Source organism: Mercenaria mercenaria, chromosome 16 (assembly GCF_021730395.1).
Source record: "Mercenaria mercenaria strain notata chromosome 16, MADL_Memer_1, whole genome shotgun sequence".
Lineage (NCBI taxonomy): Eukaryota > Metazoa > Mollusca > Bivalvia > Venerida > Veneridae > Mercenaria > Mercenaria mercenaria.
The window spans coordinates 24,923,309-24,945,980 of NC_069376.1; the positions used below are offsets into that span (position 1 = coordinate 24,923,309).

The 22,672-nt window shown below is 34.9% G+C and overlaps 1 protein-coding gene across 2 annotated transcripts in view; it reads right to left on the minus strand.

Annotated features, from left to right (window-relative positions):
* LOC123541112 (uncharacterized) overlaps positions 1 to 12,225 on the minus strand; it is a 37,404-nt gene extending 25,179 nt beyond the window's left edge. The window contains exons 1-2 of one of the 2 annotated variants that reach the window (XM_045326510.2): positions 12,152 to 12,225; positions 2,139 to 2,341 (exon numbers count right to left, since the gene is read on the minus strand). In XM_045326510.2, coding sequence (XP_045182445.2) covers positions 2,139 to 2,205 — 67 coding nt within the window. In that variant the 5' untranslated portion in view covers positions 2,206 to 2,341; positions 12,152 to 12,225. Of the gene's footprint in view, positions 1 to 2,138; positions 2,342 to 6,745; positions 6,866 to 12,151 lie in introns of those variants that run through there. The other variant, XM_045326509.2, reaches the window with a different exon arrangement.
* Positions 12,226 to 22,672: the final 10,447 nt, after the last annotated feature.

The window sequence follows — 22,672 nt, forward strand, 5'->3', positions numbered from 1 at the left end:
TGCGGGTCGCCATTTATTCATAAAATGATTTTCATTTCTGTACTGTAACCTAATCCAGACTTTATTCTACGTTTTCCAGATAAATGACGTTACGCCATCACTTCCAGTTTATTAAACGTGCAGAACTACCTTAAAGCAATTGATCCCTTGGAATCTGAGATACCGAATTTCAACTGTATTTGGTATGCCCTGACTGGGATACAAACCTGACCTCCAACAGGCCAGGCAGATGTTCTACCAGTGTATGAGCCACTATATACAATTATACATTTTTTTTTTCAAGATATTGATATGTCAACATATTTAATTACCATGTATGATAATTAAAACAAAATTTATCTCCTTATATCCACATACAAATTTTTTAACAAACTGTTTCCTTATCAAACCTATTCAAAGGCTGTCAACATTTGATCACTGAGTGATTTAATTACTGTGCACTTAATAAATGTTTTCAGTGAAAGTTTTTTCAAAACTTAATTTTCCTACCCTCGTTTTACAATCAATATCATAGAGTTATTTTAAACACAAGTATAAATATGACAAACACAATTGCAGGGTGTCAAGTGAATTTTGACTAAAAATATATAAGACAGGCCTAAGAAATATTTGATTTTTTTAACAGAAATATAGGAAAATATAGGACAGTAAGACAAGACAAAGTATGCTTTTTAACCTCCTCCTCCACTCACCACACTTGCCTTTTATTAGCATAATTATAAACATGATAAACAAAAACAAACAATTTCCACAGTTTCCATGTGACACCTAAATCTTACCAAATTTTTAATTTAGCCAAATTTTTCCCACAAAATCTTGTAACTTAGGGTTTTGCGAGAAAAGTTACACAAGAAATTGTCATCGCAAAGAAAATTTTGTACCGCAGAAACATTTCAAACATTAGACTTACTTTGCGGAGAAATTGGCTCGGAAACCGGAATTTTGAAGAAAAAAAGACACATTACAAAATTTGCCTTCCTTCTGAAAATTTCAATCAGATTTTCATGAAATCAACTGTGATATCACTAGTTAATGCTTATAGTATGTTTTATGTAACTTTGAGCTTATTTATTTTGAAAAATGATGTATCAAAATGAGTATTTACTTTAAAAATAAAGCATTTTTTGTTCATTCAAAATGCCACATTTCTTGCTTACCCTTAAAATATAGGAATTTATAGGAATTTCAACAAAATATAGGAATTTATAAAGAAATATAGGAATATATAGGAACTGACCCTGAATATAGGAATTTATAGGAAAAAATAGGAAACCTGACACCCTGCAATTGGCATAAAGAATGATACGTATATAAGAACAACTGTATCATACTTGACAAAGACTTGCATAAACAAGAGCTGTCACTAATGGTGACAAATGCCCCCGCAGCACCTTGACGTTTGACCTGGTGACCTTGACCTTTGACCTGGTGACCTAAAAGTCAGTAGGGGTCGTGTACTCAATAAGTACTATCAGCATGTGAAGTTTGAAGGTCCTGGGGGCAGTGGTTCACGAGTAAAATGCCTTCATGCAAAAAGTTAACGTTGTGACGAACGAACTAACGAACGAACGAACGAACGAACGGACGGACAGTTGAAAACTAATATGCCTCCCTTCGGGGGCATAAAAATTATGTATTCAGCTAGAAGTTCTTAACCTTTAACATGCTGGACACAGCTGATTCTGCCTTTCCGACCAGAGTAGATCATGATCAGCCTGCAAATCCGTGCAGTCTGATCATAATCTACACTGTTCGCCATTCAGTCAGTATCTTTTTGGTAAGCACCCCCTTTAACAGTTACATCTGTAATGGTATTGTCCAAATTGAAAGATGGATAAGATCGTTATAGAAATTTAGCAGGGTAAGGGTTAAAAATTCAAGTTTCTAAAATACATATTACCTCCCTTTTGCTTATCAGGGTTACAAAATCAAGAATGAATTCTCAAGATAGAAGTGGCAAGACAGTTTAAAACTTATTTTCAGGTTCGGATTGCCAAAATATCTATCAAACAGAAATGTGAAACTAGAATTTACACTGAAATCATTGAAATGAAATACTCAATACCTTCAGATTAAAAGGGGAGATAATTTCAAAATTTGTAAACAGTACCTAACACATAATAATTATGTTAACTTACCTTCACTCTTCTTTGGTATAGACAACTTTCCTATACCTTCTCGTAAGCGATCCTCCACGTCAGCCATTTTTCCAGCAATTTACGTGTTAACTTCTTCCCGGAAATAATACAAAAACCGTGTTGTGGTACAGACACATCACAATCTATATAAATGCTGGTTCACCTCTATTCAAACATCCCCAAGCAGATATTATTACAGCCACCTAAAATTAAGGAAATACAAAATCGAAACTGTGGAGTCACATGAAATGTAAAATATCACCGCCTTCAAAACATTATCAAACTCAAACTAGTACACTGAAATGCATTTATCTTACAACCAATTATTTTAAATAACTGCAATGTCAAGCACTGGAAAATACAAATACTTTTAATTATAAGCGCAAAATCATCCTGTTCATTCACATGTATAAACGATTTGAAAATAAGGAATATAAATGTTTATGTCCGAGTTAATCTAATTTTGTCAAAACTAAAACTTCATAAATGCGCAATATGTCACAAAAGTAAGGCATTTTTAAAGAGTTTTGGTATAAACTATAACCATATCCTAAATTTGTGAAACAGAATTAACTGTACTGTATGATGTGTTTCTGCATCATTTTACACAAAAACCTCAGTACCCATAATTACATCTTACCAAGTGATTTAATATTTTCGACTAAAACGTTTTGTATAATAAATTAAATAAAAATGCCTATTATTTACCTTAAATTACAGAATGTATGCATTGATACTATAAATTATTGTTACTTGTGAATATTTTATTTTGCAGCCTGCATATATTGCACGGTAGTTTGGTACTGACAAATCTAGGCTGTTTTATTAGATGTTTGTGTAATTAATGAAAATTTTCAAAATTCTGATATCTTAAATTTTTTTACAAAAAGTGCTAAATATATTATTAAGGGAGAAAAAGTGATTGGATTTAATCAAATGAAGAAAATAATCAAATGATTATAGATAATAATAGCAATTTTGCTTACCATTAAGAACAATTGTAAATATTTAAGATGTTATTTCAAAATATGGGTTATTTCATCGCTTGAAATTCTAAAATTTAATTTCGAACAGATTTTTTAAACAGATTTCTAACACTAACAGGACCCAGGTTAATTTGAATCATCCAAAATACCTACATACACACTTTTAACACATTTAAAATTTAAAAACATAACATAACATGTAAAATAGTTCAAACTTCTGTAATCTCCTGCAAATACCACAGTAACAATAGTTCATTAGTCCAAAACTGAAATTTCTACAGCACATAATCCACTGTACTGGTTATGACAAGAGACCAAAAAAGATGTCAACAATATTAATCCATCGTACATTATTTCACTTTCAACTGCACACTTGAATGGATATTTAAGACTGGTGAGAAAACATTAGCAGTGAAACAGCAAATTACAGATTAGCAGATAAAATATCTCACAAAATGTATTTACTTTAAGGTAGTTTTGCATGTTTGACATATTAAATAATTTTCTGCAATGTAGAATTAGTAAAACCGCATTTTTTCAAAGCATCATTGTATCTGAAAGAAATTCAGCCAATAGAAAAAGAGCTGTGTGCTTGATTTTTTGTTAGACCAATTTTAAAATATTGGTCCTCAGGAAGATTTTCTCAATGGCTTTGACTGCAAAATCACCCTTTTTTAAATTTTAGCATGCATGAAAATGTCCACAATCGTAAATTTTAATGAAACTTTTAACAAATTTTGTAGATTTATCTTTTTTCAATGAATATAGTATGTCAAATAAAATGTACAGTCTAAATATCATTTGGAGTGCTCACATTACTGCTTATTTTATGTTATTATTTCAAATTTTTTAAAGTAATAGACAAATTGAACCGTTACAAAGTGTTTAACACTTAACACACCATATATAATAGATTCCCAGCAACGTTTATGCTACCCCGCATAACGCCTTCCAGGTATTATTCTAGGTTTTCCTGATTAATGACATTATGCCATCATTTCGGTTGATAAAACATGCAGAACTACCTTAAGTCTGCTCACCTCCAGGTTTACATCAAATATCAATGTTTAAAACTGACGCAAATATCTAAAAATAATGAAAACTCATATAACGAGGGTTCAACACAATAAGGGCCTATCTACATATGATTATTATATGTAGATACGCCCTTATTGCATTGAACCCTCGATAACTGTGAGATATACATGTATAATATCAAGATGTTATAAAAATAATTTATCAAGTAAAATATCAGTACTTCCTATAATTAAGTCTTCGGTCATGAGCACCCCTATACCAGTATATGTAGCATGCTATGAACCGCCTCTTCTCCAGATTGGATATGTTTAAACAAGAAGTGTTGAAAATATTATCTAAAGGAAGTTAGCAATTCACAAAACATATTTATTCCTTTTTCAATGCTCCTAAGGTAGAATAATAGAACTCAAGGTTGATAACAATGTTTTCTATGATCTGAACTAGAGAAATACAGTATAACCTGTAGTAAAAGCCATCGAAGAGAATGGTAAAAGTGGTCTCTTAACAAAGCTGATTTCTTTAAGTACACTGTAATTTGTTCCTTAATAACACAAAAAGGAACTCAAAAAAGAGCTCCAGATAAGCTGCATATTTACGCAATTAAAATTGCAGAAAACCAAATTGAATTCATACAGTGTGCGTACTAAAACGCAATTAAAATTCCTAATATTGCAGTGACCAGGTCTTTCCGGAAATTGATGAATTGATCTCCGACTTCATTAAAAGTGAAAAAGAAATCAACAGTATGGAACAAAAGTATCTCAGAATACATTTAATGATTAGAGAAAAAATATCTTTGGTACTATGAATTCAAATACACATGTTTACATTGATTAAAACATTTTAAAAGACAGTGTACAGTTTTGATTAATTACATTTCATTACAGTTTTTTGTATTAATCTTTAAACAGTGCTATTAAAGTACTTTTATGTAGTTAGTTAATCCTGGTTAATGATATATATATACTGTAAGCAAAAAATAACTCAATTGTTTCTGTGAAATTAGTGAAATACCCAGTTGTTCTAGCAAATACCCAATTACTTCTGAAAAGGCTGGATAAAGATATAATTTTTACCCAATTCAGATTTCCAGTACCCAATTCAGACAAAATGTGATGTGTAATTACCCAATTGCACCAAAATCTAATCTGGAGCTCTGACTCAAAATAAGAGCTGTCTGTCAAACAAACATGTTCTGCATGATGGGTTGTCCTAATTTCAGTCTTGTGATCACTGTGACCTTGCCCTTTGACCTACTAACCCCCAAAAAACAAAAGGGGTTATCTACTTCACATTAGCCCAATCATACAATAAAGTTTGAAGATACTTGGTCCAGTGGATCTCAAGTTACTGAGCAGAAACTGTTTTTTCTTGGTTCAGGTTCCTGTGGCATTGACCTTTGACTTCCTGACCCAAAATAGGTGTCATCTACTTTATTAAGCCTAATCATGCTAACAAGTTTGAATGTATTGAGTCCCTAACAAGTTTAAATGTATTGAGTCAAGTGATTCTTAAGTTATCCTGCAGAAATAGTTTTTAAGGTTCAGGTCTCTGTGTCCTTGACCTTCAACCTTTTGACCCTAAAATAATAGCGGTCATCTACTTCATAAACCCAATCCTGATATTAAGTTTGAAGAGTCTGGGTCAAGTGGTTCTCAATTTATTGAGGAGAAAGTGTTTTCAATGTTCAAGCCCGTGACATTTGACTTTCTGACCACAAAACAATATGGGGTTATCTATCAAATAAGCCAAATCATGCTACCAAGTTTGAATGTTCTGGGTCAAGTGATTCTCAAGTTATGGAGCAGAAATAGTTTTCAGTGTTTAGGACCCTATGACCTTACCTTTTGACCCCAAAAACAATACGGGTCATCTGCTTTATAAGCCCAGTCATGCTATCAAGTTTGAAGGTTCTGGTCAACTTCACTCAAGTATTTCTCAATTTATTGAGCTGACCCAGTTTCAAGGTTCAGGCCCCTGTGACCTTGACATTTTACTTACTGATCTCACAAAAACAAAACAAAAAAAAACAATAGGTAATCTATTTCATAAGCCAGTCAAGCTACCAAATTTTAATGTTCTGAGTCAAGTGGTTCTCAAGTTATTGGAAGGAAACCATTCGCTCTACCAACAGATGGCTTAACTAACTGACCAGCATGTGCACTTCTTCGGAGTGTACATAATGAAATTCTCTTAACGCAAGTGATTTCTGAATAGGCATGGAATCTTGAGCAAGTCTGACAGTATAGCTGCTAACCCCTGGTATCCATGTTTCCAACTAAACCCAGAGTTAATCAAAACAAACATTCTGACAAAGTTTCATGAAGATCAGTTAAAAGATTTTGCCTCTGGAGTGTTAATATAATTGTTCTATGACAAGCTAGTATTACACTGGTTCATGAACATTAATTCTAAACAAGTTTCATCAAAACTGGGACAAAATTATGTACAGAGTGTTACAGCAAAAGTGTCTAAAAACGATGACACGCACTTAATGAACATCAGGTCATCCACCCATCCTAAACCTTTTGTAAAAATAACAAAAAATAACAACAAGTTATTTCAACCATCATAAACATTTACCAGTATTATAAGTTATTCCGTATCAAATGCTTCAACAAAAAGTCACTTCTTTCTCCTGGTGTCATAGGAAGATAATTACTTTAACACTTACAAATATCTTAATCCTACTTACAAATAACCAAATAATACACCAAGTAAGTGTATATTTATTAAGTACCTCGGATCTCTCATGACAAAAATACAAATACCTCTTTACCATTAAATTTTGCTGTTATACATAAACATGTTTGAAATGTTTTTATTTTACTTTTTTTCTGACATGGATTTAAAAACTTCTTTCAACAATTTTTCATTATGGTCATAGTGATAGGTCAACCTAACCTCTCTTCCTGAACATTGCACAATTGATTTAACATTTTTTTTGCAAGTAATGGTCAGCTGACACATGAATTAGAGGTGGAGGTCAAATGACCTGGCAAACTACCAAAATCAAGGCTGGACACTCCAATTTAAATATTTTGAATTTCTTTTTAAAGATAGTCTCTCTGCCCTAATTTATATTAATCTTTTTTTTTGAATGCTCAACTTTTGAAACTAAATAAACATTGTGGTAAAAAACTGTTAAATTTTTATTACATTTGTCTCAAAACTTTTGGAGAGCACTATATATTAAGGAAGTCCTTGGTTACTACATTGTACTTTTTTCAAGCAGGTTCTGACTAGAATGATGTTTATGTTTTTCTTTACACTTTATTGAATTGTTTGCAAATTCAATTAACCATAGTCTGATAAAAGTATATGTATTTTCATTAAGTAGATGTATATGATATACATCTACTCAATGACCCAATATTGCTTAACAGAATGCCTGCTCAGTGAATGAAACATTTCAGCCAAGTAAAAAAAAAAAGCTTCACTCAAGTGAACCAGCAAGATGATCTTTGACCCCATTTTACAGTATTTAGCTGTAAAAGGAATTAACTACAGTCGAAACTCGGTATGTCGAATTTCAAGGGACCGTGCTTTTTATTTCGAGATAACCGAAATTCGAGTTATGAGGAGGAATGTATATGGACGAAATAAGTACACATTACGAGAAGATTTAATAAAAAATAAAAACTGTTTCCTTGATGCTGTGTATACGCTGTCGGCACTTTACGCGTACACGATTCCGTACAGTTTGTGTTTATCAAAGTTTTCAGTTTTTCGAAGAATAAAAATGATACCAACCTCAAATATTTTTGAGTCAAATTTTTGTACTCTGTTTCTCTCCCGGAGGATTGACAGCATTTCGATCTGACATTTTGAACGAATGATGCTTTCCCCCAAGAAGTTAATTTTTATAAGTCTCATCGCGATTACCTCTAATTAATCCTTATTAAAGATCCCAACTGTTCAAACTAATTAATTCATTAGTTTAAATTAAAAGCAATTTTCATAACGTCTCAAAAACAAATGACTGCTGATTAAAGAAATCTAAGGTTTACATCAAACAATTATCATTATAAATGGCACGTGCAAACAAGTATGATGTCATCTCACTTTGATAATCGCCGCACCTTTGATATGTCGGCATCACGGCTTTCTGGTTAGGCAATAAACATGGACATGTGTTATTAAAACCAACCACATTCACAAGACATGTGTTAAATTTTATCGCATATTTTTCTCACTTCGATCTTCGATTTACCGAGTTTACAATGCACTTGAATTTTATTGACGGGACTGAAAATCCCTTTCGACATATCCGGAGTCTCGGTAAGTCAAATTTTGACATAACCGAAGTTGAATTACATATATAAAGAAGGAAATTTGATGGGACTTGAAAATTTCTTCGACTTAACCGGAATTTCGAGGTAAGCGAGTTTGAGATACCGAGTTTCGACTGTATATTCTTTTAAGGGTTATAACATTTTAGCATAAAAATAATAGATGCGGGAAAACTGATAAAAGATGATTTAAAAACTTCAGTTACAATAGATCAATTGAACTCTGCCTTCTGTCATGTCTTTTACTTGATCTCACGTTACATTTGAATTATAACCGTTGAATGTTCAACAACTGTTACAAGACACACATTCTTATCCATCAGAGGTTCGTCAAAATCCCGAGACGAACCTCTGATTTATTTCTATCATTTATTTAGTGAGCAATATTCCATGATTGAGATGGATAAAGATTTTTTTCTGTAATTCGATGTTAAGAAATTTACATAAAGAAATAATAATATTCCTTGTTAAGTCGGCATTGACATGAAAGGACGCGGTCAAGCTTTTCATGGACAATTTTGATTGGTTCGCTACATTTTGTCGCGAAACAACGCTGATTGGCTGAAACATTTTGCCTGTAATGTAACCAAACCAAAATATCGGCGAAATGTGCCAGAGGTTCATCCGGGGAACCACGGTAGATCTCAGGTATGCGAGAATGCAAGACACAGAGTGACAGACATATTACTTAACCCTTACCCTGCTAAATTTCTATAACAAACTTGTCCATCTTTTAATTTGGGCAGTACTATTAACTGTTAAGAGGGGTGCTTACCAAAAAGATACTGACTGAATGGCGAACAGTGCAGATCTTGAGCACGGTTGTACAGAGGCTATTTCAAATGCAGGAGGTCATGGGTTCGCATCATGACCATGCCATTCAAAAGACTATTATGGTACCAGTAGCTCCTTAACAAATGTACTTGGTGCTTAACATTTAAAGGAAAACTAGTTGCTATTATCTTCTACCAACATCTACATTTGTGCTGGATGGAAAGCAATAACAAGAGCTGTCATAGGAGACAGCGCGCTTGACTATTTTGATGCTGGATAGTGAAACTAGAAACATCTGAGGAAGCTGGAGCTGTACAAGAGTGTTTAATGATTCCAATGGTGGATGAAGATGTTGTCATGGACAATTGCTTGAGTCTGTTTCAAGAATATTTTAAAAGTTATAAGAGAGATAAAGATAAAGTGTATCAAAACACTAAATAAGTATAATTCTAAGCAAAAAGGGGTACTGGTGCAAGACTTATGCACCTTGTGTCATATGATGTGGGTGATAAGGTGGAACAACTATTTTAAGTTTGAATCAAATCCATTTAGAAATAACTGAGATAAAATGAAAGTGCATCAAAAATTTAATCTGAAATTCTAAGTAAAAAGGGGGATAATTCATAAAATATTGGTGCAATAGATATGGCCCTTGTGTTATATGATGTGAGTGATGATGTGGAACAACCATTTTAAGTTTGAATCAAATCCATTGAGTAATAACTGAGATAGAGCGAAAGTGCTTCAAAACTTTAATCTGAAATTCTAAGTAAAAGGGGGGATAATTCATTAAATATTGGTACCAGAAAAATGGACATTGTGTCACTGAAATTTAAAGTGAAAAGGGGGGATAATTCATGACATACTGGTGTGAGTTAAAATGTCACTTGTGCCACATGATGTGGGTGATGATGAGGAATAACTATTTTAAGTCTGAAACAAATCCATCAAGTAATTACAAAGATAAAGAGAAAGCGCATCAAAACTTTAACCAAGGTGCAGACGCGGAAAGACACAGACGCAGGGTCGAGTAGGACAGTTCTTCATACTTCCTATAGTTGAGCTAAAAAGTATTACTAGGAGGTCTTGCAAGTCTGTGATAGATGGTTAAACTTTTAGGAACTAAATTATAGCCATGCCATGAGAAAACCAACATAGTGGGTTTGCGACCAGCATGGATCCAGATCAGCCCTAAATCTCTAGAAAAAGGAGGTCCGTACCCCAAGAAAACCCCTAACAGGATTGTCAAGAGGTACGGGTCCGTACTTAACCACTGTTCACTTAGAACTTGGATTAAATGATTTACAGGTACCAGCGTTCACCCGATTGTTTACCATTTCTTTTAAAACCTATAAATTATAACCGAGGAACTCCAAATGAATACACTGTTCCGTTCCGATTAGTTTATTGTAAAACAAACTGTTGATAAACAGATTGAGTGAATCTAACCGTGTTGAATAAATTATAATATTTGAAATTCAGCAGAAAAAAATAGGCATAATAATATGCACCTATTTATATTGTTATTTAACAAGATATAAGTCCTAATGATAATCAGCACGAAACTGATTGTTTAATAATCAATAACAGACATTAAGTAAAAGAAACTGTTTGTGAAAGCGTCCCTTGTATACTTACATATCTCGTACGGCTACAAAATGTGTGGAAAACATAAATACACTACTAAAGGGTTAATTATCATTAAAAATAGTTTTTTTCACAACATATTTAACATTATATATATATATTTTTAAATTATTGTTTTTATTCTTTACATCTTTTTTTCTGCCAGTTTGAATCCTCGTGATTTAATTCGTGTTCCTCAGTTATTTATGTTCCAAAGGAAAATGTAACAAATCGGGCGAATGTTGTTATCTGTAAACCATTTAGATCCAAATTTTAGGTACTGATCAAGTCTCATTTGTTATTTCTTTTTCAATAAAAATTTGAAACGTAAATGACCCTTAATCTCCAGAAAAATGGAGGTCTGTACCCCTAGACAACCTACTGATCCGTACCCCTAGACGGGTCCTGCAATATACAGTGCTTTAGGGTATAGAGGATAGATTGATAAATTTTATACTTAGACTTGAATTATTGTATAAATTTTCATATCATTCTTTTACTGGCATATGCAAACAGACATTCTGACATACATTTTAAATATTTGCTTGTTGTGTTATTTTTCATATGTCATCAAATGTAAAATAAAGCTATCCCCTATAGACTAAATCAGTGTATATGTAAAAAAACATAAGTGAATGAAAAGTATACGTATTTGATAGAAATTTAAAAAGCTGAATGTTTTTGAAAAGAGAATACATTATTATTCTGATTTATATTAAAGAAATCTTGGAAAGTTTGTTAAGATGTGGATTTTAAACTAATAATGTAAAAAATGACCGAAGCTATCCTGTACACCCTAAATTAGCTCATATGTAAACAATGGTGTGGGGAGAAAAAAACACATGAATTTCTATGAAAAGCTGAATGTTTTAAGAAGAATAGATGTTTTTTGACTGATATACTGAAAAAAAACACTAATATTTTTATTTCTTTGAATTGGAATGCAGGAAAAATTAATTAGCTATCCGCTATACCCTAAAGCACTGTACCACTAAGGAGGCACAAAGGACCACTAAGGACCTCTAAGTGAGCACTAAGGACCACTAAGGGGTGACTTAGGGTACAATAAGGACCTTTCAGAATTAAATGGTAAAATAAAAAAGATATGAGTAAATTATTTCAGGCAGTTTTCCTATCAAAGACCGCTAACAGGCTAAGAAGGCACTTCAATGAATTGCCACATACTGACATAGCTAGTTTCTGTTAACTGTTTAAATTGGTGTTTAACTATCTTTTCCTCTCTTAAATGATATTTCGCGACTATCTCACATCAAAAAACATTGAAATTATTATTTACCTCATTAAAATACTTGGTTCATTGTGACTGCGAAATTATTACGAAAAATTTTTTGCGGCCATCTTGAACGTCACGTGATCATCATGTGACATAACGCGGCGAATTTGACTTTACCCGAAATGAAAAATACACTGTACATAGATCTACATGCTTCTGTGTTCTTTTAAGTCTTAAAAGATAAGCCTGTAGGCCTACAGTGTATTTTTCATTTCGGGTAAAGTCAAATTAAAAAATAAAACTAACAGCTGCAATACTTTCGTCATGACAGGAACGTACTATACGCACATAGAAATCTAGATCTATTAGATCTACGAAGTGAGAGTAACAAAGTGGCCTTACCACACTCCCCCTTGTAGATCTAGTTTTATGGCATTTTTAAATGTTAAGATTTTTTACTTCTTTCCTTTTTTCCTTCTTTCAGAATAATGTACGCACGTGCGTCAGTGCGTATGCGTAGATCTATACGCCCCTGTTATGATACTGTTTTCTGAAGGGATAACGCAATTAGGCTACATTCGTGTTATAAGATCAGAAGCCCGAGTTATTGGTTGGTGCCTGAGCCCGGTATCTGGAACGACTGTCTCCATAGTTTTCGCAGTGGCGGTGGTTCCAACGCCGCGGGGGTGGATGATTCGTCGCAGAAGCGGTGGATAAATATATTAATATGGCCGGTGTAACGTTGTAAACTGACCCCCGCAGATTAATGACCCCCTCCCCCCGGTCATTATTTTATATAGAATAATGACCCCTATCTATAAAATAGGCTACTGACACCCATTATAAAATATTGACCCCCACCTAACCTTTTACTAACATACTCTTTATCAATTCAAGTCACTGTCATATTTATATTGCTTATATTTATTGTTGTTGTTGTTGTTGTTTCTGCTGCTGCTGCGTCTACAGCTGACACAACAGCAGTATATCTTAGAGGCCCCGCCAAGAAATAAACGTACATCTATAGAAAAATGAAATTTAAACGGGTTTTCATTTGATTTATCATTGTTGTACATAAAGAGAAGTATTACAATAATAAAAGATACTCATATACCTAAGTCGTTTCAAGGTTACTATACTAAATAGAGAGAACCGATATTTAGGCTGGAGGATAATTTGGTTTTGTTTACAAACAGTGTATCATCATCTTTTATTAGCCATCTGAAATGATTCTGGTCATGTTTTCTTGATAGCAATTGAGATCATCCTTTAGAAATAAAGCAAAAGCCTCGCCATACAAACCTTGGTGAGAGATTTGGCCTACGGAAAATGATTCAAACCACTTGTCACTTACAGTGATTTTGCTTAAGTATTTGGTTGGAGTTGCCGAGTGGTTAAGGTCGTTGACTCCTAATCCAGCGGGCCTGGTTCGATTCCCGGGCGGGGAAGCTTGAAATTATGAAACACATGTTTCCCACTCAGCTAGAGAAGTTCTGGCTATCTAAAAGTGGGCGTTAAACTGAATATGAATAATATGAATATGAACAAATTTATGAAATAGAAAATAGGGGTCTTACCGTGATTTTTTCACAAACAGCAATTACATTAAGATTTTGTAACGTTGAAATTTTTAACTTGTGTTACGTCGAATGACGTTTAGGCTACTTCAGTGATGCACGCGATGCAAATATATGCTTCTACCACATTTTGTGAAATATTTTACGGAAAGAGCCTTTTTTTTATTTCATAAACTAGTTCGGTTCCCTTGTCAAGAGCATCCGAATGTTGTTTTTGAAATTAATCCAGCGAAATAAAATAAGCCATTTTTACTCCAGATACTTCAATTTTTCATTAATTGTACGAAAACAGCCCTTTGCTAAACAAACAAAGAATATAAAAGATCTGAATTGTACAAAATGAAGGAGAGGTGTCCTTGTATATGAATACCAAATATCAGGGCAATATGGCAACTTTACTTTTCGACCATTATTACGTCGACTGACGTCAAATAAGACTGGCAAACCACCTTAATTCACTCTATTCTTCGAATTGCGGTGGCATAACAACGCATCTTTAAAACCAGCTATCCCGGATGAGACCGAATTACGTATCCTCTTTTAATATACTTACCACTTTTGTGAGCCTCGGTGGTGCAATGGTAGCACGCTTGCTTATTAAAGAGGATAGGTCTTCCCAAAGGGATAATTTTTCGCCGTTTCAAACCATTGCCAATAGAAACAGATGACCTAATGGAAGAGGAATACATAAAGGAATCCCTTTACAAGTTATAGAACCCCTGCAACTTTCAAGGTACACGGTAGAACATACTTAGAACATACATTTGTAGATCACGAAACTTCTGCTTTAAAAGGTGCATGACTTTTTGTTTAGAACATGTTTTAAATCTAAATCTTTTTGTTACCTGTTTCATGCTTCAAGTATTTCAATAGGCTTAAGTCAAGTTATTTTTCCAAGATTTTTCCAAGATTCTTTAACAGTATCTTTAATTTAGTACCTTTTACAGCCTCGTAACTTTGTGACATCGCATTATATGCACGGTATAACGTATAATGATGTTACGCATACATGTAAATAATTATTAATTTATCTTCTGTACAATGTAGTGTAAGCGTTCTGGAACTTATAATAATGGTGATTTTGTCCGAAATTTTAGAGGAAACAACATTTTGTTCAGTACTGCATCATACATGTTGCACTTATTTCGTAATAGCATGGGCTCGCGGGCTCATTACGAAGAAATGCTGTTGGCGGTAAAATAGCTAATTTTCTGGAGTGCAAGATTGTAAAAAGGCAATATATACGGTGAAAAGCACAATGTTTTATGCTACCCCTGAAAGTGATGTCAAATACCCTTAACCTTCATTATGTCACCTATATGTCACTCATATATACCTCAAAAAATAGGCGAAACTGGTATGAGGTAGCCCAGTGGTTTTATTACCTATGACGTTTTTTCGTCGTTATAAATTATTCAAATTTCTGTATATTGTTGAAGAGACATCCTTCTTTGGATGTTGGGTATTTTTGTTATTTTCAGGCGTTTTTAAGTAGAAAAAGTCAACAATTATATCAATATAAAGAGTAGTATAGGGGCCGGTTTGGCCCCACGACTGCGCATGCGTGAGAATGACGTCATGCGCGGCGGCCATTTTGAATTTTATTTTTAGAATGACATCATCTTCCTATTTTAAGAATGACCTCACTCTGCTATTTATATCTCCCGGAAGTATATAGAGCTGACTTATATACCTATCTAGGGCGTGTTCGCGCACATTGAGGGTCAGGTGCTCAGCCCTACACGGGGAGATACCATGAAAACAAAATATTTCAAGAAAATCAAATAAATATTAATTATATTTGAACATATAGATTTTTCTATAACCTAAATGAATAAATGCATTGTATGGTAATCAAAGAACTTATTAAAAACAATTTAAAGCAAAATATTTATTATATTTGTAATTAAAACCATTAAGCTTTTATTTAAGATATTTGAAACATTAAGCTTTATTTAAGATAGCTACGTTAAAAATAGCGTTAACTGGAAATAAAGTATTACATTTTTGCTTACGATGTTTCCTCCTTGGCGTCCACTGACAAAATGACTCCAATCATATGCGTATTATTCCTAAGTGCGCATGCTCGGACCTATTTTTACAATGACTTCATAAGCTATATTTAGATAAGATCATGAGTGCATCAAACGTGATCATGGTCAGAATGTCTAGCGTGTGTTGATTTAAGGCCGGATAGACGGACAATAAAAAGTAAACATGTCAAAGTTAATCCCTTTAAAGTCGCCACAATGTCTGGCGTTTATTTATTTAAGAGCGGATGCGTTAACAATAGCCTATTCAACTGTCAAATTTAATCCCTTTAAAGTCGCCGTAGTGTCTGGCTTGTATTGATTTAAGGCCGGACGCGGTATGATGGATATTGATTTTATCAATAGAAGTATTGACATGAAGATTTAATCCTCTAACAAAGATACTTTTTGCAACTTGTCCATTCTTTGATGGTTCACGTTTGACTAGTTTAAACCAGTATTACTATTTTTAATTGACCAATCAGAATCAATAGAAATGACCACTGTTACTAAAAAATACCTCGAATGAAAAGTATGATAATAGCGCATTCATCAGACAATATCATTCTGACCTCAGAACTGAAATCATGGAAAATACTTCTGGAGTATTCGAGAATATGATGAATTCCTTCGCTGCTGACCTAAAGAATGGGTTATAAATAACAAAGACATATTGTTCTTTCAATCTTTTATTGCCAAAGCTTCTATCACTAATACAGGTTACATGTATCAACTAAAATAAGACAAAATAAAGTCATCATTCAACTTCTTGCAATACACATCAAACGGTATTAAAATGTCCTTCATTTTTCGTCCAGAACATCAGTTCATAATGTAATATACGCAATACAGCCCGCATATGTTTCAATCTGTATCCTGTATTTGACTGAAGTTCATCCAGTAACGATTCTTTAACACTTGCTCAAAATGAACTTTGTAGTGCTCTGGTCTATTACCTAGTGAATCGAAAAATTCGTCGTGTCCCCTTTTTGGAAAATAAAAGGTCACCCAATGTTTTCCTGATCCCTGGCTCGTGTCTGTATTTGAGATGACGTATTGTCCTCTACGATTCTGAAGTTGATCCGCAGCACATATTGTCACATGGTACTCTTTTAACATTTCCTCGAGTTCATAGTTATTCATTTTAAAATGTATAGGTGTTCCAATCCATAGTATCTTGGGTCATATTTTGGCGATATTTCTTACGTCGTGGGCTGTCTAAATCACGACTCATAGGTGTGTCCAATGTATTCCTAAGTCGCTTTAGATCACTATGCTTTCGTGACCGTCTTATTTCCGACCTAGCAATATCAACCGCTTGGGCTACGGGTGTCACAAGTTTTACTACGGGGAGATCTTCCCCTTTTTGTTCTTGTGCTTCTCTTCCTTGTGTCTCTTTTAGTTCAGCCATTTTTCTAAGATGAGCACCGCTACCCACGATGTAACGGCCCATATGATCAGGATACACATATCCGTCTCTTAAGTCTTTGAAGTGTTGTATCCATTTTTCCGGGTCCGGTTTATCCGGTACCCATTTTTCTTGTTTATAATCGTATACCTCTATAGTACCCATTTTGCATGATGAAAAGTTAAAGCACGCCAATCCTTCTTACAACGTTCATTCATCATCATCCGATTCTTCATCGTCATCACTTTCTTTATTATCATTCATTAAATATTCTTCTTTGCTTTTATGATCGGGCCACAACTCATCAAATAGGTCTTTTCTAAGGGAAATGGCTTGCCGAACAGATTCTTTGACAGTCATGCCGTGCTGACTTCTTAGTTTCTTAGCCGACTGTAGAATCTGCTGCTGAGTAGGGTCGTTTTGTAGCTCATAAAAGTCAATTAGAAATCGGGCATAATTTTGTCTCAGTCTCTTTCTTAATTGAGGCAATTCATCATTAGCAGTGCGACGGTACGCTACTTTAAAAGAGAGCCCTTGTTCTGTATAGTTGTTAACTTTAGCTTTAAATTGTTCTTTAATAGATTGTCTGAGAGGATCCTGAAAACGCTTATCCCATATCTCACAGCGTGATCGCTGTTCTATAATCTCAACTTTTCTACGTTTACCTGCAGGTCCCTTGATCAAAGATCGTTTCTTTACAAAAGTATCATTATTTCTATTTTCTGTTTCATCATCACTATCATCATCATCATGGTCATCAGAATCTTCCTCCTCATCTTCAACCTTGTCATCATTTTTATCAGATAAGTATCCTTCACCATTGAAATAGTCTTCTTGTTTATATTCATAATCTGTTCGTTTTCTCTTTTCTGGAGTGTTTGCCTCGAAAATGTTTTCACGTAAACGGTGTTGTTCTTGGGTGCTGGATTTTAAGTCTATTACCAGATAACCGTGAGGTCTTGATGTCGCTCGTTCAAACCGTTTCATAAAGATGTTACTAGACGAAGGATATATTCTTCTTGCCAATGTAGCCACTTGCTGTCTATCAATAGGATTATTAAATAGCACCAGATACTGCGTATTCAAAGCGATATCTCTGCAGGCTTTACCTTGAGGAAACAAATTTTGGGTGAGATAAACGACAGATATGTTCCTGTGGTGACTGCCCTTCGTAAAGAGATCAGCAATTCTTTGGTCGCATTTAGCTTCAGTCATCAGGTCGTCAAAGACCAGCAGGTTCCTTTGACTAACATTTATATATTGGGAATCATTCAAGTAGTCTGGAATACCGTGTACAAATTCGACACCGGGGATTTCACGCTGAAGTTCATCATACAATGGTTGCCATTGTCCAAAACACCATATGATACGCTGAGGCTGAGGTCTTACAAGATTTGATGATAGCAGTTTTCTTGTCCATTCAGTTTTTCCACTACCACTTGGTCCTGAAACGACCATAGAAAATGGATGTTGAAACGCCGTTTCTCTTGAGATGTCCCATGTTTGTAATGGCGGTGAAAAACTGTCAGTTGCTTCGTCATTTCTGTGCACATAACGTTGATGTCTCCGCATGTTGTCAATCCGAGAGAAAGACTGATGGCACACAGGACACTGATGCATTTGTGAAACCGATGTAAGTATCTTTTATCGAAAAGACACTGCTTTATTCTGTTTGCCATTCTTACGCTTTCTTGGGGCAGAGGAGAAGGAAGAGGAGGAGGAGGAGGAGCAGGAGGAGGAGGAGGGGAGGAGGAGGAGTGGTGGAGGTAGTGGAGGAGGAGGAGGAGGAGGAGGTGGAGGAGTGGAGGAGGAGGAGGAGTAGAGGAGGTGGAGGAGGTGGAGGAGGAGGAGCAGGTGGAGGTGGTGGAGGAGGAGGAGCAGGTGGTGGAGGTGGAGGAGGAGGAGTGGAGGTGGAGGAGGAGGAGTGGAGGAGGAGGAGGAGGTGGAGAAAGTGGAGGAGGAGGTGGAGGAGGAAGAGGAGGAGGAGATGTGGAGGAGGAGTTGTTGGTATATACAGTAACTCGTAACACCTTCAATCACGGTTAAATTTACTTTACGACTTATATATGACGTGTAATCCCTGAGTGATCAATCAGAATGCGTCATATCATTAGCCAATCAGAGCATTGCTATAAGTTATGCTGACTAATCAGAACGCTGCTTTGGCTCTATTTATTTTACTTTACCCTGTGAATTCGTTCATTGTCACTTTTGATCTCAAAGTAAAAGGATCAGGTAAGCTTACTTTGACGCATTTTACGCGTGAGTGACCCCATATTCTTTTAGTGCAAACAATGGAATAGTACTAGTCAAAACCTTTCGTAGGATACCAAACACTGGTGTAGTCGGTTGAGTAATAAAGGAGAAAATCGATATTTTACGCACGAGTGATTTCATTTCCGGTTGTTTGCTACCAACACTTAGGTCTCGCCAAGCGTTTTGGTTTGACACCAAGATCATTAAAATCGGTCCACAAATAGAGGAGAAATTACATTTTGAAAATTTGGTTGCGAAATTTGAATTTACCGCTCAAAAACGTTTGCAATGACGTCACTTCAATCTTTAAACACCAATATCTTGAGAACGGATCAAGATAGAGGTAAATATGTATACATTTTCTGAACCTATGCGACGAGATCTTTCCAATGCTATCTGTTTCAAGAGTTTATTGCAAAGTTTAAGAAAGAAGGTTTAAAAATCGCTGTTACGTCATAACTCGTTAACGGTTGAAAATCAAATCGAGAATGGGGGATGTAAATGAAAGATTTTTATGAATTCTATCACATGAAATTAACATCTCAGAATTGATGAATAGAAAGTGTGTCACGAAATGGGGAAAACTGATTGTTCAATGTTAACTGTATTTCTGTTCATTGAAACTCTTGACGATTTCCTAGAATTATCGATATAGGCTTTCTAGAACCTATCTGTACTTAAGACAGTATCCTAAAGGACTATAAAAGTTTTATAACAGAAAATACTCGTTTCTATAAGTTCCTCCTAAAAGTCATAAAATTGACCGAAATTTAATCCGCTTTTACAGTTTTCAAAGTATTAGTGTCAACATTTACCAGTTCTCTTTCATACATTATCATAAGCCGACCTCAAGTCAAAAAATATTATACTTAATATCCACTGAAGGTTGAATTTCATGCATAGACTTGTACGATTATATTGAAGTGTATACTCTGTTAATTCAAAATTCTGGAAAAATGTTCCAAATTATATATGAAATATTGTGTGATGTGTTGGAGTATCTACATCGTAGTGGAACTGGCATGTTCAATTTTGGAGACTATGATGTTGTTGTAATAAGTATAGATGACAAATGTAAAGTTACAAAGGAAGATTATTGTGATACCTGTTAATGAAGTTGCAGACACAATCTGTATATTAGGGTAATAGGCCCGAATGATTTTGATAAGTTTGAATATTTTGATGATGTTACATATATTGTTTAATGGCGCATACGTGTGTGCGTGCGTGCGTGCATGTATATGTGTACGTGTACGTGTGTATGTGTGTGTGCGTGTGCATGTATGTGTACTTGTGTGTGTGTGTGTGTGTGTACTTGTGTGTGCGCGTGTACTTGTGTGTGCTTGTGTGCTTGTGTGTTTGTGTGCGTGTGCGTGTGCGTGTGTGTGTGTGTGTGTGTCGAATCGTCTTGTAAAGACTTTTCGAATGGTACCTTACTTGACCAGGTTCGAGTCTAGGGACGCGCAGAAAATGTGAATTTTATGCGTGATTGATTTCACTTCCGGTTTGAGTGTACCAGCTTATAGTACTAGTCGAGACCTTCGGTTAGATACCCAACATGCCTAGGTTATCTTTGATAATAAAGGCATGAAGCCGGGTGTTTCCGCATGAATGATTCTGGTTTAAACCTTAATATCTGGAAAACGGATAGAGTTAGACCCGTAATTGTACATATTTTCTGAACCTACTCGAAAAGATCTTTCTAACGGTACCGGTCCCGAGTCTGTACGATGACTTTGAAATTTTAATGACTTCATTTCCGGTTGGCACCTAGTTTATGGGAAATGCACCCTTTGGGCTTTTCAAAAATGTCAGATACCCAAAATGTAAAAATGGACCCTAAAACGTCTTATTTTGATGATTTTAGCAACCTTCTTAAAAAAGCCCTTTACTGGTTCTAAAACTCTGGATGGTCATTAAAAATGTTGGCAATTGTTTAAGAAAAATGTTCTTTAACATCATATCATTGATGGTATGAAAGAGGCACTTCGGTCCATATGCGACCCAGACCTGATGTCACCTCCCTTCCCGTACTCAATACACGGATTAACTTGGACAGATCAATAGGCCTTTGTTAATGCATCCGTCCATAAATCAACATAAGCCAGACATTGTGGCGACTTTAAAGGGATTAACTTTGACAGTTGAATAGGCTATTGTTAACGCATCCGCTCTTAAATAAATACACGCCAGACATTGTGGCGACTTTAAAGGGATTAACTTTGACATGTTAACTTTTTATTGTCTGTCTATCCGGCCTTAAATCAACACACGCTAGACATTCTGACCATGATCACGTTTGATGCACTCATGACCTTATCTAAATATAGCTTATGAAGTCATTATGAAAAATAGGTCCGAGCATGCGCATTTAGGAATAATACACTTATGATTGGAGTCATTTTGTCAGTGGACGCCAAGGAGGAAACATCGTAAGCAAAAATGTAATACTTTATTTTCAGTTAACGTTATTTCTAACGTAGCTATCTTAAATAAAGCTTAATGTTTTTAATATCTTAAATAAAGCTTAATGGTTTTAATTAAAAATTAATAAATATTTTGCTTATCATTAATAAGTTCTTTGTTTACCATACAATGTTTATTACGTTATAGATAAATCTATATGTTCAAATATAATTAATATTTATTTGATTTTCTTGAAATATTTTGTTTTCATGGTATCTCCCCGTGTAGGGCTGAGCACCTGACCCTCAATGTGCGCGAACACGCCCTAGATAGGTATATAAGTCAGCTCTATATACTTCCGGGAGATATAAATAGCAGAGTGAGGTCATTCTTAAAATAGGAAGATGATGTCATTCTAAAAATAAAATTCAAAATGGCCGCCGCGCATGACGTCATTCTCACGCATGCGCAGTCGTGGGGCCAAACCGGCCCCTATACTACTATAAAGCATGAAATATGCAAATCGGTTGTTGGGAAGTCCCATGGTTTATGACCTGTGACGTCAATGACAATAAGATGTTGTTCAAATTTTTCAGTATAATATTGAAATACAATGTATAGTCATTCCCCTGGAGGTTTGGGTGATTTTTGTCACTTTTCGAGAGCTTTTAAGTAACACGTATTGAGCAATTATTATATACCCCTTTATAACAGTCAAAACCATTGCACAATATGTTAACTAGGTTTTATATATAAAGTTGTAACGTGTTTTTAAAGAAACTAGGGAAGCGAGGACCACTTCTTAGAAAAAACAAGGGCTGCAGTCGAATGACAGCCATATCTCCCGCCGATGCCATTTGAAAAAATGGCCATAACTTCAGAACGGGTTGAGCAAATCCAAGATTTG